This window comes from Meriones unguiculatus, chromosome 4, assembly GCF_030254825.1.
Source record: "Meriones unguiculatus strain TT.TT164.6M chromosome 4, Bangor_MerUng_6.1, whole genome shotgun sequence".
NCBI lineage: Eukaryota > Metazoa > Chordata > Mammalia > Rodentia > Muridae > Meriones > Meriones unguiculatus.
Genome location: NC_083352.1, coordinates 63377611 through 63391485, shown reverse-complemented (window position 1 = coordinate 63391485; position 13875 = coordinate 63377611). Strand labels below are relative to the sequence as shown.

At 54.7% G+C, this 13875-nt stretch overlaps 1 protein-coding gene across 1 annotated transcript; it reads right to left on the bottom strand.

The window, feature by feature from the left end:
* Positions 1 to 3349: 3349 nt before the first annotated feature.
* Positions 3350 to 8780, bottom strand: Lsm4 (LSM4 homolog, U6 small nuclear RNA and mRNA degradation associated). Its single transcript, XM_021638042.2, has 5 exons — positions 8633 to 8780; positions 5437 to 5478; positions 4253 to 4351; positions 4001 to 4181; positions 3350 to 3741 (listed from the first exon to the last, which is right to left on the bottom strand). Exons 1-5 carry the CDS (start codon positions 8633 to 8635, stop codon positions 3650 to 3652), a joined length of 417 nt encoding a protein of 138 aa, XP_021493717.1. The 5' UTR covers positions 8636 to 8780; the 3' UTR covers positions 3350 to 3649.
* Between the last annotated feature and the right edge of the window lie 5095 nt (positions 8781 to 13875).

The following is a 13875-nucleotide window of genomic DNA, read 5'->3' as shown; positions in this document are numbered from 1 at the left end:
CCCCGAGCCTCCTGCCTCAGCTCCGGGAGGTCTCCATGAGCAAGGTCAGGGGACTCAGAAAGGGGCCCTCCCGGACGGCGGCCAAAAGAGATGCCCAGCTCTGCGGGGCGAGGGCGGCGGCGAGGCTGCAGGCCTCGGTATTTTTAGGCGCTGAACGAAGGCCTGAAGTATGTCCACGGCCCCTCCCGGAGCAGGCTGGGTGGCTGCTTGGGAGCCTGGTTCCAGCACAGGCGGGATGGGACAGAGGGCGTGAGTCACTGCCTGGTGGCTTTGAGTGGGGAGGATCCACTCGAGGACAGTGGCCTGTTGCTGCCTCCACAGAGGGTCAGCCTAAAGGGAAATTGCCGCAGTTTGTCCTCACCAACTCCAGTTTGTGAAAACTGAGGTCCGGACAGAGTGAAGGTTCCCAAAGATGCCATCAGATTCCATCAGATGGCTCCATGCATTTATTATTTAGTGCTTACCCGGCTGGCCCTGCGGTGATGACCTTTGCTCATGGAGATTGCCTGAGCACCTGCTCCATGCCAAAATGGTCACAACGATGTCACATATTTACCAGGTCCTTGCTGTACACAAGGCTGGTGGCTCACGTGCACCACACATTTATTTAGCACCTGCTGCACATCAGGCTGATGCTAGGGGACACAGGGGAGCAGTTCACTCTCAGGATGTACTTACTGATCACCTACTACATTCTGGGCTGCCCTAGGGTGATCAGTACATCACTTACTGAGTTGCAGGTGCAGCAAGGAAACTGAGGCCCAGTAGAGGTGAAGCTGTCCACGGCCCTGCCCACATGCCCCCAGGCCTGTCTGCGCACAGCTGCTGGGCTGAGGGAACCACAGGCCCCACACAGGCTGAGGGAGCCACACCCTGGCCGGGAGAGGAATTTGTTTGTAAGTTTATCACTGAAAAGCCCAGGCCGTTCCACACAGGCAGAGGAGCCCACAGGAAAGAAAGTTCTAACAAGAGCCAGGACCTCACTCTCCTGGTCCTGGCTAGTTCTTGGCACCTTAAGGAAGCTGAGCCCTGAGGCCACTGGTCAAATTCTAGGTGAGAGAGGAAAGCTGTGTCACTCACCCACTCTGGGTGTGTCTGTTGTCATTTTTCTTGGGACGGGTCTCACTGTGTAGACCAGGCTGGCCTGTGCACCACATGCCACTGCCTCCAGTGTCAGGAGGCACTGTTACAGAGACACCCCCCCATCACTCTCTGTTCCCAGTGAACGAGGGCGCTTCCCTCGTGGGCAGTCTCAGGAGCCTTGTAGTGTGCTAGGGACAGGGAGGTCCGCACCCTGGAGCCTTCATCTCCTCATGTGAGGACTGGAATTACCAGGGCCTGAGCAGGCCCAGGCTGGGTCTCTGTAACTGAGGGTGTTTGTATGGTGTGGTGTGTGTAACTAAGGGCGCATGTATAGCGTGCTGCCTAACTGGACCGTGTGTGTGGCGCGGTGTATGGGGGTGTGCATCTCTGTGACTGAGGGGCTGTGTGTCTGGGGAGCTATGGAACAAACCCCAGCACCTCATCCTGTTTGCTCAGGATCCCCCCCCACCCCGCTCATGTGGGCGGGCCACAGGGCCTAACTGTTTCATATACCCCAAGGATCAAATCCAGAGCGTTGTGCACATTAGTCAGTACTCTACAGCTGACCCCAGCACCAGGGGTCAGAGGACAGCTGTGGTAACCCATTCTCTGGATCCCCCATGTGGATCCTGGAAACCCAACTCAGGTTGTCAGGCCATCTCACTGACCCCTTCCCTGGCTGCCTCCGAGGGCCTGCTTTCTCAAGTGTTAGTGTGTCTGCTCTCTGGGCAGGTTCCTCTGGGGAAGGACGCCAGAGCCCACACGTGGGAGCCACTTCCAGCTGTCCTCGGGTCCACGACCTCTTACGCATGTTAGTAAGGCCTGCCTGCGAGGAGTCAGGAGGGCGGCGAGGACATACACCCAATGGGAAGGCACCCTCATGGAGTCCTCAGACCTGGGTGAGTCACCCTGCAACGGGATCCTGGGGGAGGGCAGCTGTGCAGCAGCCCCGGCACACACAGAAGCATCTGGAAGGCAGCCTTTGGGAACTAGGTCTGACTTCTGCTTTCCTGTCTTCAGTGAGGGGCTGAGGCTGAGTTCCTGGAACTCACTGGGAAGAACACAGAAACCTCACTCACTGAGAAGGTTCTAGAAGCCAATGTACCTAAGCCTGGGTATGTGACCCAGTCAGTAAGCAAGGCGAATGCTCCGAGTTGCAGGAGGACATAGCGAGACAGGTATGGGGATGAACAGAGGGCTGTGCCTTGTTTGGATCTTCAGGGACCTGGAGAGGACCCAAGCACAGGGTGAGGGAGCAGATGTCATTAACACTAGATAGCCGGGCAGTGATGGCATACACCTTACTCCCAGAGGAGGCAGAGGCAGGAGGAGGTCTGTGTTCCTGGTCTACAGAGTGAGTTCTACGACAGCCTGGACTGCAAGTGAGACTTTGTCTCAAAAACAAAACCCCAAACCGTAGATTTTTTTCTTGTTTAGTGTTATGAGGCATTAAGTTATAGCTAACAATAGTCTGAAACTCAAAGCAATCCTCCCCCCACTGCCACACCACGCCAGGCTCACAGCCCTGAAATTCGGGCACAGGGGATGTGGGGTGGAGCCCTCGGACTGGAGGTGGAGTCCTATACCTGTTGTAGGTCCCCATATGGTGGCCAGTCTGTTGCAGTGTGTTCTATGTGCTGACCAGGCAGGGTGTTCCCTGGGACCTAGCTGCAAGAAGATTGCACCAAGACCAGGCCACAATGCCAGGGCCGCCTGCAGCCTGGCACCAGCTGAGACACAAGACAGCACAAACTCGCAGGCAGCTGGCTTAAAGTCTTTGTTTTTTGAGACAGGCTTTCTCTGTGTAGCCCTGGCTGGCCTGGAACTCACTCTGTAGGCCAGGCTCATGCTAAAATGTTTTTATCATCATTCTCACCGTGTGCAGAGGAATGATGAGCAGCTGTGGGAACCAGGAGAGTCCACTTGGTACAACTCGCCAAACACTCACGGAGTCCTGGGCTCCATTCCCAGCACCCCAGTGGCTCTAACTCTGTTTGCAGGCTGAGACTCCTCTGGTCTCCAGGCACGCATGTGGTCCATACACAGAGGCAAATACCCACACAGAGAAAAAATGTTTGAAAAAGGTGTGTTAAGCTGTAGTGTGTTTGCTCTCCCTGTGGCCCCAGCTTGCTTTACAGGGGAAGCAGCTTGCCAGCCTTGACTTTCTATCCCCCTGCCTCAGCCTTCTCAGTGTGAGATTTGCTCCACTCTCACCTTGGCTAGCAGGACCAGGAGACTCAGACAGACAGACAGCCATGCTAAGGGCTTAGGGCAGCTGAGTGGGTGGCAGAGGAAGGGCTGGCTCCTTCCATGGTGCTTGCCTTTATTTTCCTAACACAAGAGGTGAGGGCTCAGGCTGGGGAGTGAAGGCAGGCCCGCCATGGGCTGCACCTACGGCTCCAACGTGAAACTCAAACAAGCCTGGCAGAAGCCAGTCCTGCAAAGGACAAACAAGGCTTCAGGGGCAGCTCAGACTCTTCCAGAAACCGAGTCAGTGGCCAACCAGGGACTTCACTGGACCAGAGGCCTTGCCCATCGTCCTGGGCTCCATTCAGGCTGTGGCCGCTCACTGCTTGCCTGCCTGCCGCCCTGGCTTCTTCTCGGCCTGGCCTCGGCCTGCACCTGGGATGCCACCCCGGCCCCGGCCACCAAAAACACCTGCAGAGGACAGAAGAGGTAGGAGCTGAGACAGCAGCATCTCTGTGCAGACACGAGCATGTCCCTCCTGTGGCCTATGCCACCGTGCAAGGGGTCTGCAGGAGGCTCCGGCTGTACTGGACCCAGGGCAAGGCCATGCCTGTATTTCTGTCTCACTATCTGCCCACATGGGCCCACACAGCCACGCTCCTCATGGGGACTGCAGGATATAGAGAGGCCAATGCCCAGGTGCCCCTCCCCCACTCCCCGGGGTCCCCACCTCGGCCGGCGCCGCCCATGCCTCGGCCTTTCTGCTGCTTCTGCTGCTGCGGTCCCCCTCGCCCACGGCCTTTGGCAGCCTCCTCCCGAACCATGTCGATGATCTCATCAGGGATGCGAAGGTACTTGATGGTGCTGCCTCGGATGTAGCATTCGGGCATCCGCCAGAACTTGTCGCCGTCCTGTGGAAGGCAGGCGTCACGGCGGCACGGTCCCCCGGCCGGTGGGGCGCCCTCCCAGGGCGGCCACTCACCCGTGACGTGCAGATCACCTCCCGCAGGTTGATGTTCATCCAATTGTCGCAGCTCACCAGGTGCCCGTTGTACGTCTCCCCATTCTTCAGCTCCACCAGCTACGGGAGACCCCGTCAGGCCCGCCAAGCAGCCGGACCCCACCTACCACGGCCGGTGCCTGACACACCTGGCCTCTCATCCTGAAACTACACCCTCTGTGCAACTCAACATGGCCTTCAGGTGCTGGGTTCCCACTCATGTGCAAGTGTTAAGATGAGCAGGTTCCCCATGTACGAAACACAGACACAAATTAAAGCCCCGCACTAGCGGGGTAGGTGGCACACACCCGTGATCCCAGCTCTCTGGAGGCTGAGGCAGGAGGACAGTAAGGGGACAATGGGCAAGCCCAGTCTGGTCATCTACAGAAGGAATATTACACAAAGAAAAGGGACAACTCTCCAAAATGCTGAGCGACACAGACAGACTGGTTCCTCACTCAGAAAAGCTCACAAGATGCAAAGGCAGGCACAGAGGCCAGGTGGGCGGTGGCCAGGCGGGAGGGTGGGGGCTCGGCACAGGCGCTGAGGGGAATGATTTCTACTTCAAGGCACTAGGAATGCTCTGGAAAGAGACAGGTTAGGCTCCGGCTGCCTAAGTCTGTGTCTATCTTGTGGTACTAAGAAGGAACACAGGCCTGGAGCATGCTGGGACACCTCTTGGCCACTCAGTCACACTCCTGCTACTTTTCGAAAGTTTGAGACAGTCTCACAAGCTGCCCATGCTGGCCTTCCACCGGTGGCAACCCTCCCTGTGAAGCCTCCCAGGCAGCTGGATGACAGGTGACACTGGGACTCTGGGGCTGGGACCAGGGGACCAGGCTACATGAGGACCACTGTGCCCAGCTTCTCCCTGAAGTCATTCTTTGAAGCTTTTTTGGCCATTTTAGTTTTTTTTACACTTGTTATTCTGCCTGTGCACAGGGAGGGTGTGAACCTGGAGGATAAGGGACAGCTTCTGGGGAGTCAGTTTCCTCCTTCCGTCACCACGTGGGTCCTCGGGATTGAACCAAGGCCCTCAGGCTTGGAAGTAAGCACTCCCACCCACCGAGGCATCTTGCCAGCCCTTCCAGCATGAGTTGCTTTTCTTTGAACTGGAAGGACTAGGGCGTGGACACAAGAAGAGGTGGCCAGAGTGGGGGACTTACCATGGGGTGGTTCTGTGCTGTCTTCAGCAGCGATAAAGGAAGCTGGAAGGCAAGCACAGCATGAGGGGCAGCCCCCAACGCAGGGACAGTATGCAAGCATGGCTAGCCACAATGCACATGCCTGCGTTCAGGCCACGAGTGACCTTGCAGGCCCTTCCTACTGGTGGTGGCCCCTAGCACCACAGAGCGGGGTACTACTGTCTGTAGGTAGCAACCTGGTCAGTTATTTATCTGGTCAGCTTTCTGAGGCAGAGTCTTGTCACTCAAGCCAGGCTGGCCTCAGCTGCCAGAATCCCCAGGCCGCACACTGCCGGATCCTGCCGCTTCAAGCCTGTCCCTGTGCTTCCAGAAGGTCTCTTGGAGCATCACCTGGGGCCCAGGTGGAAGGGCTGTGGGCTGGGGCAGGACACGGTGACGGAACAGCAAAACTAACATAAACCAGGTGTGCTATGGCACACCGGTCACCCCAGCTGAGGTGAGCTGAAGCTGAGGCCACCCTGGGCTACATGAGACCTGTCTCCAAAACTCCCACAAACAAACAAACAGAGCCGGGTGTAGGCGCACACCTTTAGCCCCAACACTGAGAGGCAAAGACAGGTAGATCTCTGTGAGTTCCGGGCTAGCAGGGGTTATAGAGTGAAACCTTGTCTCAAAACAACAAAACAGAGACTGGAGAGCTGGCTCAGTGGTTAAGAGCACCGGCTGCTCTTCCGGAGGACCACGGTTCAATTCCCAGCACCCACATGGCAGCTCACTTCAGTTCCAGGCAACCTGATGAACTCACACACACATACATGCAGGAAAACAATGCACAGGAAACAAAAAGGCCCAGACTCCTGAGGGCCATCATGTCCAGCATGGTGACTTTGGGTCATGAGGGGATGGGCAAGCCTGCAGCCTATGGCCCTCAGAGAAGAGCTGAGGAGGCGGTGGTGAAAGGAAGTAAGGCTGGAGCCCACTTCCTGCAGAGGCTTCCTAGAAGGGCAGGAGGTTGGGACATGGATTGCTTTGTGAAAATAGGTGGCAGGTGAGTGGCCTTGATGGCTAGTGACAGTGGTATCCAGGCTGAACCCCAAGTAATTAAAAAGAGCTGCACAATGGTAGTCTGTGACTAAGCTCTGGAGAGGCAGAGCCACAATCATTCTTGGCTAGAGTGTGAGGGCAATCTGGGCTACCACGTTGAGGGCAGCCTGAGCTACAGGAGACCCTGTTTCCATAAAGAAACAAATTGGAGAGATGGCTCAATGGTTAAGAGACTGGCTGATCTTCTAGAGAACCTGGGTTCAATTCCCACATGGCAGCTCACAACTGTCACTCCAGATATACGGAATCCTACACCTTCACACAGACATACATTGCAATCTACATAAAAATAAGAAATCATTACAATAAAAGAGGAAAAAACAGAACAGCTAAATCCTCAAAGAACATGGAACAGCATGGGCTCAGGGGCCAATACTCCAAAACAAGACACACACACACACACACACAGCTCTCACAGCACAGGCCTGGAGCTGGCTGTCAGGAAGCCACAGCGAGGCCCATCCTACTGCTGAACTTTTGTCCCTCCCGCCATGGCCCATGGCGCCCTTTCCCAGACTTTCCTTGGCCAATGCTGCTGAGCATGTCCTTCCTCTGGCCAGGCCCCTAATGACCACCCTGGGCTGCCGGCCTGTTTCCACCCACCGCAGCAGAGGCCGCTCTGTAATTATGGGATGATTAGCACCAGTCTCCCCGGCTAGACAGGAGATGAGTGTGGGTGTGGCTCTGCTGGCAGAGGGGCAGTAAACACTTAATGAACACACAGGGGTGGGGACACTGCCACTGGGGGGCCCCAACACAGGTGCATCCTGTCCAGCACAAAGGTAAGGAAAGTGAGCTGTGGCGACAGGGTGCCACCCCCAGATGACAACCCAAAAAGGCTGTGGTAGCCACTGGGAGCATGTGGTCAGGGGTATGTCTACACCGAGTAGGAGGACAGCAGTGAAAGAAGTGGGGTTAGTGGAGAAGTAATGAGTAAGTGCTGTGACTGTAAAGGCCTGGGTTGTAGTATGAGCACCAGGACCCCCCCAAAAAACCCTCACACAGTAAAATGGGCCAGGGTGTACAGGGTGGCTGGGGTAGCTTTGTGTGGGGATGGGGGGGTCTATATCTCCTCCAAACAGGGCACCTGCAGGTGTCACGGTGACAGGCTCTGGACTCTAGTCCCAGCACCTCACATCAAAGGAGCCAGTTTCAGGAAAGGAAATTCCTTTTTGGCCACCCTTCAGACACTATGGTCAAGTGTGTGGATGAGATGGGTGGAGCACCGAGGCCTAGGGCTCTGAGTTCAGGAGTGCCTGTGATGGGTGTCTGGTGGGTGTCCAGCCCTGGATGTGCACCCAGTGGGGAGCCCTTTTCCTGTACCACATAAACCAGGAGTCACTCTGTAGTGATGGCAGGGTCAGTATCATCCTCCACTCCAAAAGGAATTCAGAGCCAGCCTGGGCCACGTGAGGCCCTGCCTCCAGTCCTGAACCAGATTTGGAGGTATATTCGTGTCCTCTCCGTACTCCAGAGGCTGACACAGGAGGATCATGAGTTTGAAGCTAGACTGGGTTACATTATGTTCAGTCTCAAAAAACCGAACCAAATTAACAAAACCAACCATCCTACCATGTAGAAATGAGGAGATGGACATGTCTGGCTCTCCCACCTTGAGCCAATCCAGCAAGGAGACCTGCCCTCCTACACGCCACTATGTGGTCACTCAGGTCTAGGAGTTCCAGGACTGCGGAGGTCTGGGCCTGAACCAGGAGAAAGCACGTTTTTCTCTGAGCAGGACATGCTGTGTGTCCCAGAGAGAGAAACATCACTCTTCCTGGACTGGATTTTCAGCAAAAGGCTTAGGCAGCTGAGATCAGACACTAGATAAGAGGTTCAAGGCTGGCTAAGGAGCCCACGTGGACGCTCAGCCCCGCCCACTTCCCGGAAACGCAGCATTCCTATCAATGACGGTAATAAAACCCGGAAGCGATTTTGTCCCTCTTCCGGCCGCAAAAAAAAAAAAAAAAAAAAAAAAGTGTCCGTGAGATAAATCCCCAATGGCAAAGGGCTAAGAGCCTGGAGAGTCACCGGTCGCCTCCAGCCTCAGTTACCCCCTCTTTCAGCAGCCCAAAGTCCCTAAGCGCGCGCCCCACCGCCCTGCGGCCCTCACCATCTTCCCTGCGGAGACACTTCCTCCGCTGCACAACCGCTCGCGCTCCCGCCGGCGGCCCGGGCCCGCGCCACTAGCCTGAAAAGAACTGGCAGAGACTCTGGCCAATCAGCGGGGGGCGCAAAGGACAGTCACCCAATCGACGTGGGCTAAGGCGGTGCCACTGGCGCACGTCGGCCGGGTGCGCCGTATTCACACCGTGGGATCGAGGGGGCGGCCGTAAAGCGCGGCAATGGAGCGACGCAAAAGGCCGCGGCTCACCGCGCGCCCACTCCCGGGGTATGCTGGGAAATAACGCCTGCGCAGACGTACACCGTTGGGTCTGCTTCGGCGCCACACCGTGGGCGAAGGTGGTTAATGCTTGTCCATCGCAAGGGGCAGGGTAAGCCCGCCCGGTGCCCACCTTTGCGCTCCTGGCCTTCCATCCTCGCCCTCGTTCTCTTTATCGCTACGAAGTCAAATAGAGCCCGTGAACGCGACGACAGGCCCGGCCGCTTCCCGGCCACAGGAGGTGCTTTGAGACTGGGCACCCGAAGCTAGCTGATCATGAACCCGCAGCAGGCCTGCCTCAGCTCCTTAGTGTTGGCACGGTGGCTGTAGGCTACTAAGCGTCTCCTTGCTTTTCTTTGTCGTTATCATTTTCTCCTGAGACAGGGTTTCTTTATGCAGCGCTAGCCGGCCGCGAACTCACCACGACCAGCACGCTGCTTGTTTTAATGCGTCTTCTTGACATCCAAACTCAGATTCTCATGCATTATCCCCATGGAGCCTTCTTCCCAGTCCTTTTATTTATTCTTATTTTCTTTGGCTGCGGGAGATGGAATCGGAGCTTCACCCTGAGCTGCCCCAGCTAAGGCAGCTATTTTACCAAGCTGCTGAAAGGGCCTTGGCGACAATGTCAGTGATGAGAGTTCCCCTGTGCCCATCAGACCCTCTGACCCGGGAGACTCCCTTGGTGCCATTACCAAGGGCTCTGCCAGTGAAGTGAGATGTGTGCACTAGGACTGCAGCTCAGCGGAAGAGGTGAAGGCCCCGAGCTCTGGCTCCGCACCACTAAAAAGAAAAGAAAAGAAAAACCAGTAAGTACTAAAGAGGAGAACTGGAGCACGTGGTGCCTGATGATTGTCATCGCAGCACTGAGGAGGTGGAGGCAGGAGGATCAGGAGTTCAAGGCCATTGTCTGCTACACATTCAGTTCAAGAACAGCCTGTCTATGTGACTCTGTCACCAATAAGCAAAACAAAACAAAGAGGAATGTGACAGGGGACCCACTGAGCTCATGTCTGAGGTTAGGGTGGCACCCCAGAATTCAGCGTGAGATGGGGCCAAAAGATTTGTGATGTCTCCTATGGGGATGAGGATCTGAGACCAGGGAAGGAGTACCCCATGATGGGGTCTTTGCACCCAACAGCAAGACTGGGTGGATGCCAGCCTTCCCAAGGAGGATTGGCTAGCTCGCGCTCCTCCTAGTCAGAAGCCTTGAAACCTGTGGTGCTGTTCAGGAAAGCTCAGGAACAAGTCGAGTGGGTAAAGGGACCAGGGCAAAGCTGCCTGCAGGCTACAGAGGAAATCGCAGGCTGGGCCACCCCTTCGTACCTTTCCTAAACTTTTCTCTGAAGTCTTCCATGCCCATTTCCAATACTCCCCTTCTAGCTTGAAACCTCTGCTTGGATGCCCCATTTGGCACAATTGTGTCACTTCAACTTTAGTTAGATAATTCCTCTATTTTCCTGTTTTGTTTTGGTTTCCTCCTTCAACAGGGAAGATATAGCCTAGGACCTTACCCATAGCCATGCCCCCAGCCTTACCAAGAGCCTGTTCTGATCTAGTGAGTTTTCCACAAGTTTACGTTAGGAGGGGTCCCTGAGGCAGGAGGGTTGAAAAGACAGGAAGGGTGGGAAGAACAAGGCAGGGCTATACCCAGGGTTAGCTTGCATTATTGAACGTGGAGAGTCGTCTAACCCGGCTCCCTGCACTCTGTCCTTTGCAAAAACCCGGGTCCTGTGTGCGTGATGGACAGGCAGAAACCTAGCGACAGCCTCTAAAAATGACCTCACGCCTAGCTTCTCTCTGTGCCTACAGCTCAGACAACATGCCCTCCAGCCTTACACAGCCACTGCTGAATCTCCAAGTGTGGCCTGGGCACACAGGTGCCCGTTCTTCCAAGTAGAGAGAGACGGTTCCAAACTCAGAACTGGGCCTGCGAAATGGCTCAGCAGGTAAAGGAGCTTGCTACCAAGACTTGATGACCTGAGCTCAATCTCTGGTACCCACATGGAGGACCCCCCCACACACACACAAAAAAAGAAAAATGTCTTTTTTTTTTTTTTTTTTTTTTTTTTTTTACATTTAAAAGAACAGCTTTGTTTTGTAGTGTTTTGGTGTCTTGTATGCACATATGCCCACGTGTGGGCCTCCAGAGGCCAGAAGTGACATCATGGTCTACACTACTCCATCTTCATTTTGAGGAAGGGTCTCTTAATCTCACCTGATGCTTGCCTTTCTGGCTAAGCTGGCTGGCCACTGAACTCCTGGCACCTCACTGTCTCCTGCTCCCCAGAGCTGAAGCATGTGCGGCTGTGTCTTGCTTTTAGATGGGGATACCATTCTGGGCTTTTTGCTTACGTGACAAATGCGGTTACCCCACTGGGCCATCTTCCTTAGGCCCCAAAACAAATAACAGGGCACAGTGGCTCATACCTGGTGTCATACTCAGGGTTTCTATTGCTGCAACAAACACCATGACCAAAAAGTGAGTTGGGGAGGAAACGGTTTATTCAGCTGTTCATCACTGAAGGAAGGACAAGAACTCAAGCAAGGCCTGGAGGCAGGAGCTGCTGCAGAGGCCATGGAGGAGTGCTGCTTACTGGCTTGCTCAGCCTGCTTCTTATAGAACCCAGGACCACCAGCCCAGGGATGGCCCCACCCACTATGGGCTGGGCCCTCCCCCAATGATCACTAATTGAGAAAATACCTTACAGTTGTATCCCATGGACACATTTTTCTCACTGAGGCTCATTCCTCTCTGATGACTGTAGCTTGGGTCAGCTTGACACAGACTGCCAGGACACAGGGCCAGAGAGATGACTCGGTGGCTAAGAACTGTCTGTTCTTCCAGAGGTCCTGGGTTCAATTCCTGCCAATCCTGTGGTGGCTCACAGCCATCTATACTGGCAGATGATGTCCTCTGCTGATGCCTACTGCTAGCATGTAGGTGTGCATGCAGATAGAACACTCAAACAGGTAAATATTAACAGCCAGGGAGCGCCAGGACACCTGTCATCCCAGCACACACACCGCGATGCGGCGCGGCTGCTGTGAGTGCCAGCAGGGATGGGGTTCAGGGAGACGGCGGGGCTAGCAACCGCAAGCGCCCACTGTGCGGCAGCAGCGTGGCAGACAGGGCTCGCCAGTCTTCTCGCATAGACTGAGTCCTGCTCCGGGGCTGTGTGTATATGCAGCCAACACACCTGTAGCTGGGGCCCTCCTGGGCCCAGTGGGAAGCTACTGTCGTTTGCCTAAATGGATGGGAAGGGGGAGAGGATGGGATGGATGGGATGGAAATGTGTCAGATGGAAGCCATCATCCTGGGAGTGAACACAGCACCCAGGAAAGAAGCAGAGTTGTTGCCATAAAGTAGGGGCTAGCCTCTGCTACATAGCAAAACTGCCTCAACATAACCAGAGCCAAACATAACATAACAAAGGAAGCGACAATTCTGACCTTGTCTGTGGGCCACATTCCTGCTACCCCTTTCCTCTGGTTACTCTTCAGGAGCAGAGGAAGGGGCATTGCTCTAAGTTTGAGGTTAGCCTGGTTTGCATAGCAAAACACGTGATAAGAAAAGAAAATGTCCAATTGTTCTATTTTACCAACAAAGACTCAGGAACCAGATGCTGGGGTAAAAACCGACCAGCTCAGAGAGGCAAAGAAAGCACCCAGCTAACCTTCCTACTCAGCTCAGCCCGAAGGAAAAAACCAAAATCTCAAGGCCCAAAGCTTGCTAGCTCAGCTGTCAGACTAGGAGAAAGCCAAAAGCTAAAAGCTTTCTTCTTCTCCATGTTGTCTTAAATACCCTTTCTCGAAGCCCCTCCTATACTTAATCCCTGTCTGTCAACTGGTTTCCTGCTCCAGCCTCTTGACCTAGGGTTAACTTTATTAAATGCCGTGTATAGAGAAAGGTGTGTGCTAGGGCTGAGCCACACCATAATCACCTGTTTACAATAAAGTTCCAGGATTTAAGATGTGTGTTAGAGATGAACCTCACCAAACAAAAAATTTTTTATAGTTCACAATCTCAAGGTTCGTTCCCAATGGGCTCAAATACCCTGCAACAAAAGCACTTCTTAAAACAAAGGGAGAGAGAGAAGGAAAGGAAGGGAGGGGTAGATGGGTGTGATCATGTCTTTAATCCCAACACTCAAGAGGCAGAGCCAGGTGGATCTGTGAGTGTGAGGCTAGCCTGATCTACACAGCAAGTTCTGGACCAGCCAGGGCTATGTAGAAAGAAGCTGTCTCAAAAACAAAGTAAAATGAACAAAAGGTGGGGGCTGCAAGATGGCTCAGTGACTTGCTGTCAAGACTTGGAGATGTGGTTTATGCCCAGAAGGGAGGGAGTGAATTAGGGGCCCTTAGCTCTTGCCAAGGTTTGTGGCGGGCAAAGATCTCTTACACTCTGTCCCAGGAAGACCTGGCTGAGGCCTGGGAACCGCAGCTGCTGGCTGCACTTGTCCTGTTTCTTCAGGGTGTTCACAGAGTGTTCCAGATGATGGCAGGATGAGGTGTAGCTCCAGGCCTCCAGGGGAGGCTGATGCCAGCCAGGGTGCCAAACAGTCTCAAAGCCTCTGCTTGTTCACAGGGAACTTACAGCGCGTGAGGTCATGGAGGTCTGGCTGGAATCCACACTCAGATGTAGAAAACGGAGAACTGAAAACAGGTTGTCCAACACCTGCACACACAAAAACCCAAACCTTCCTGAGGCTGGGGAGATGGCTCGGGGTTAAGAGCACAGACTGCTCTTCCGCACACCCACTCACAACCACCTGTGCTGACTCCGGTGCCAGGGGATCTGGTCCAATGCCTTGTTCCGCCTCAGGGGCCTGAACGTGCGCAGTCTCCCAGTTACCTATAATTAAAGGGCTCTGCCCGGGGGCTGGAGAGATGGCTCACAGGTTAAGAGCCTGGCTGTCCTGAGTTCAATTCCCAGCCCACATGGTGGCTCACTTCTGTCTGTGATGAGATCT

Coding starts and splice junctions, on each gene's coding strand:
- Lsm4 (XM_021638042.2), bottom strand. Junction 4,182..4,252: donor AGGTGATCTGCACGTCACGG/GTGAGTGGCCGC, acceptor TGCCTTCCACAG/GACGGCGACAAGTTCTGGCG. Junction 3,742..4,000: donor CATGGGCGGCGCCGGCCGAG/GTGGGGACCCCG, acceptor TGTCCTCTGCAG/GTGTTTTTGGTGGCCGGGGC.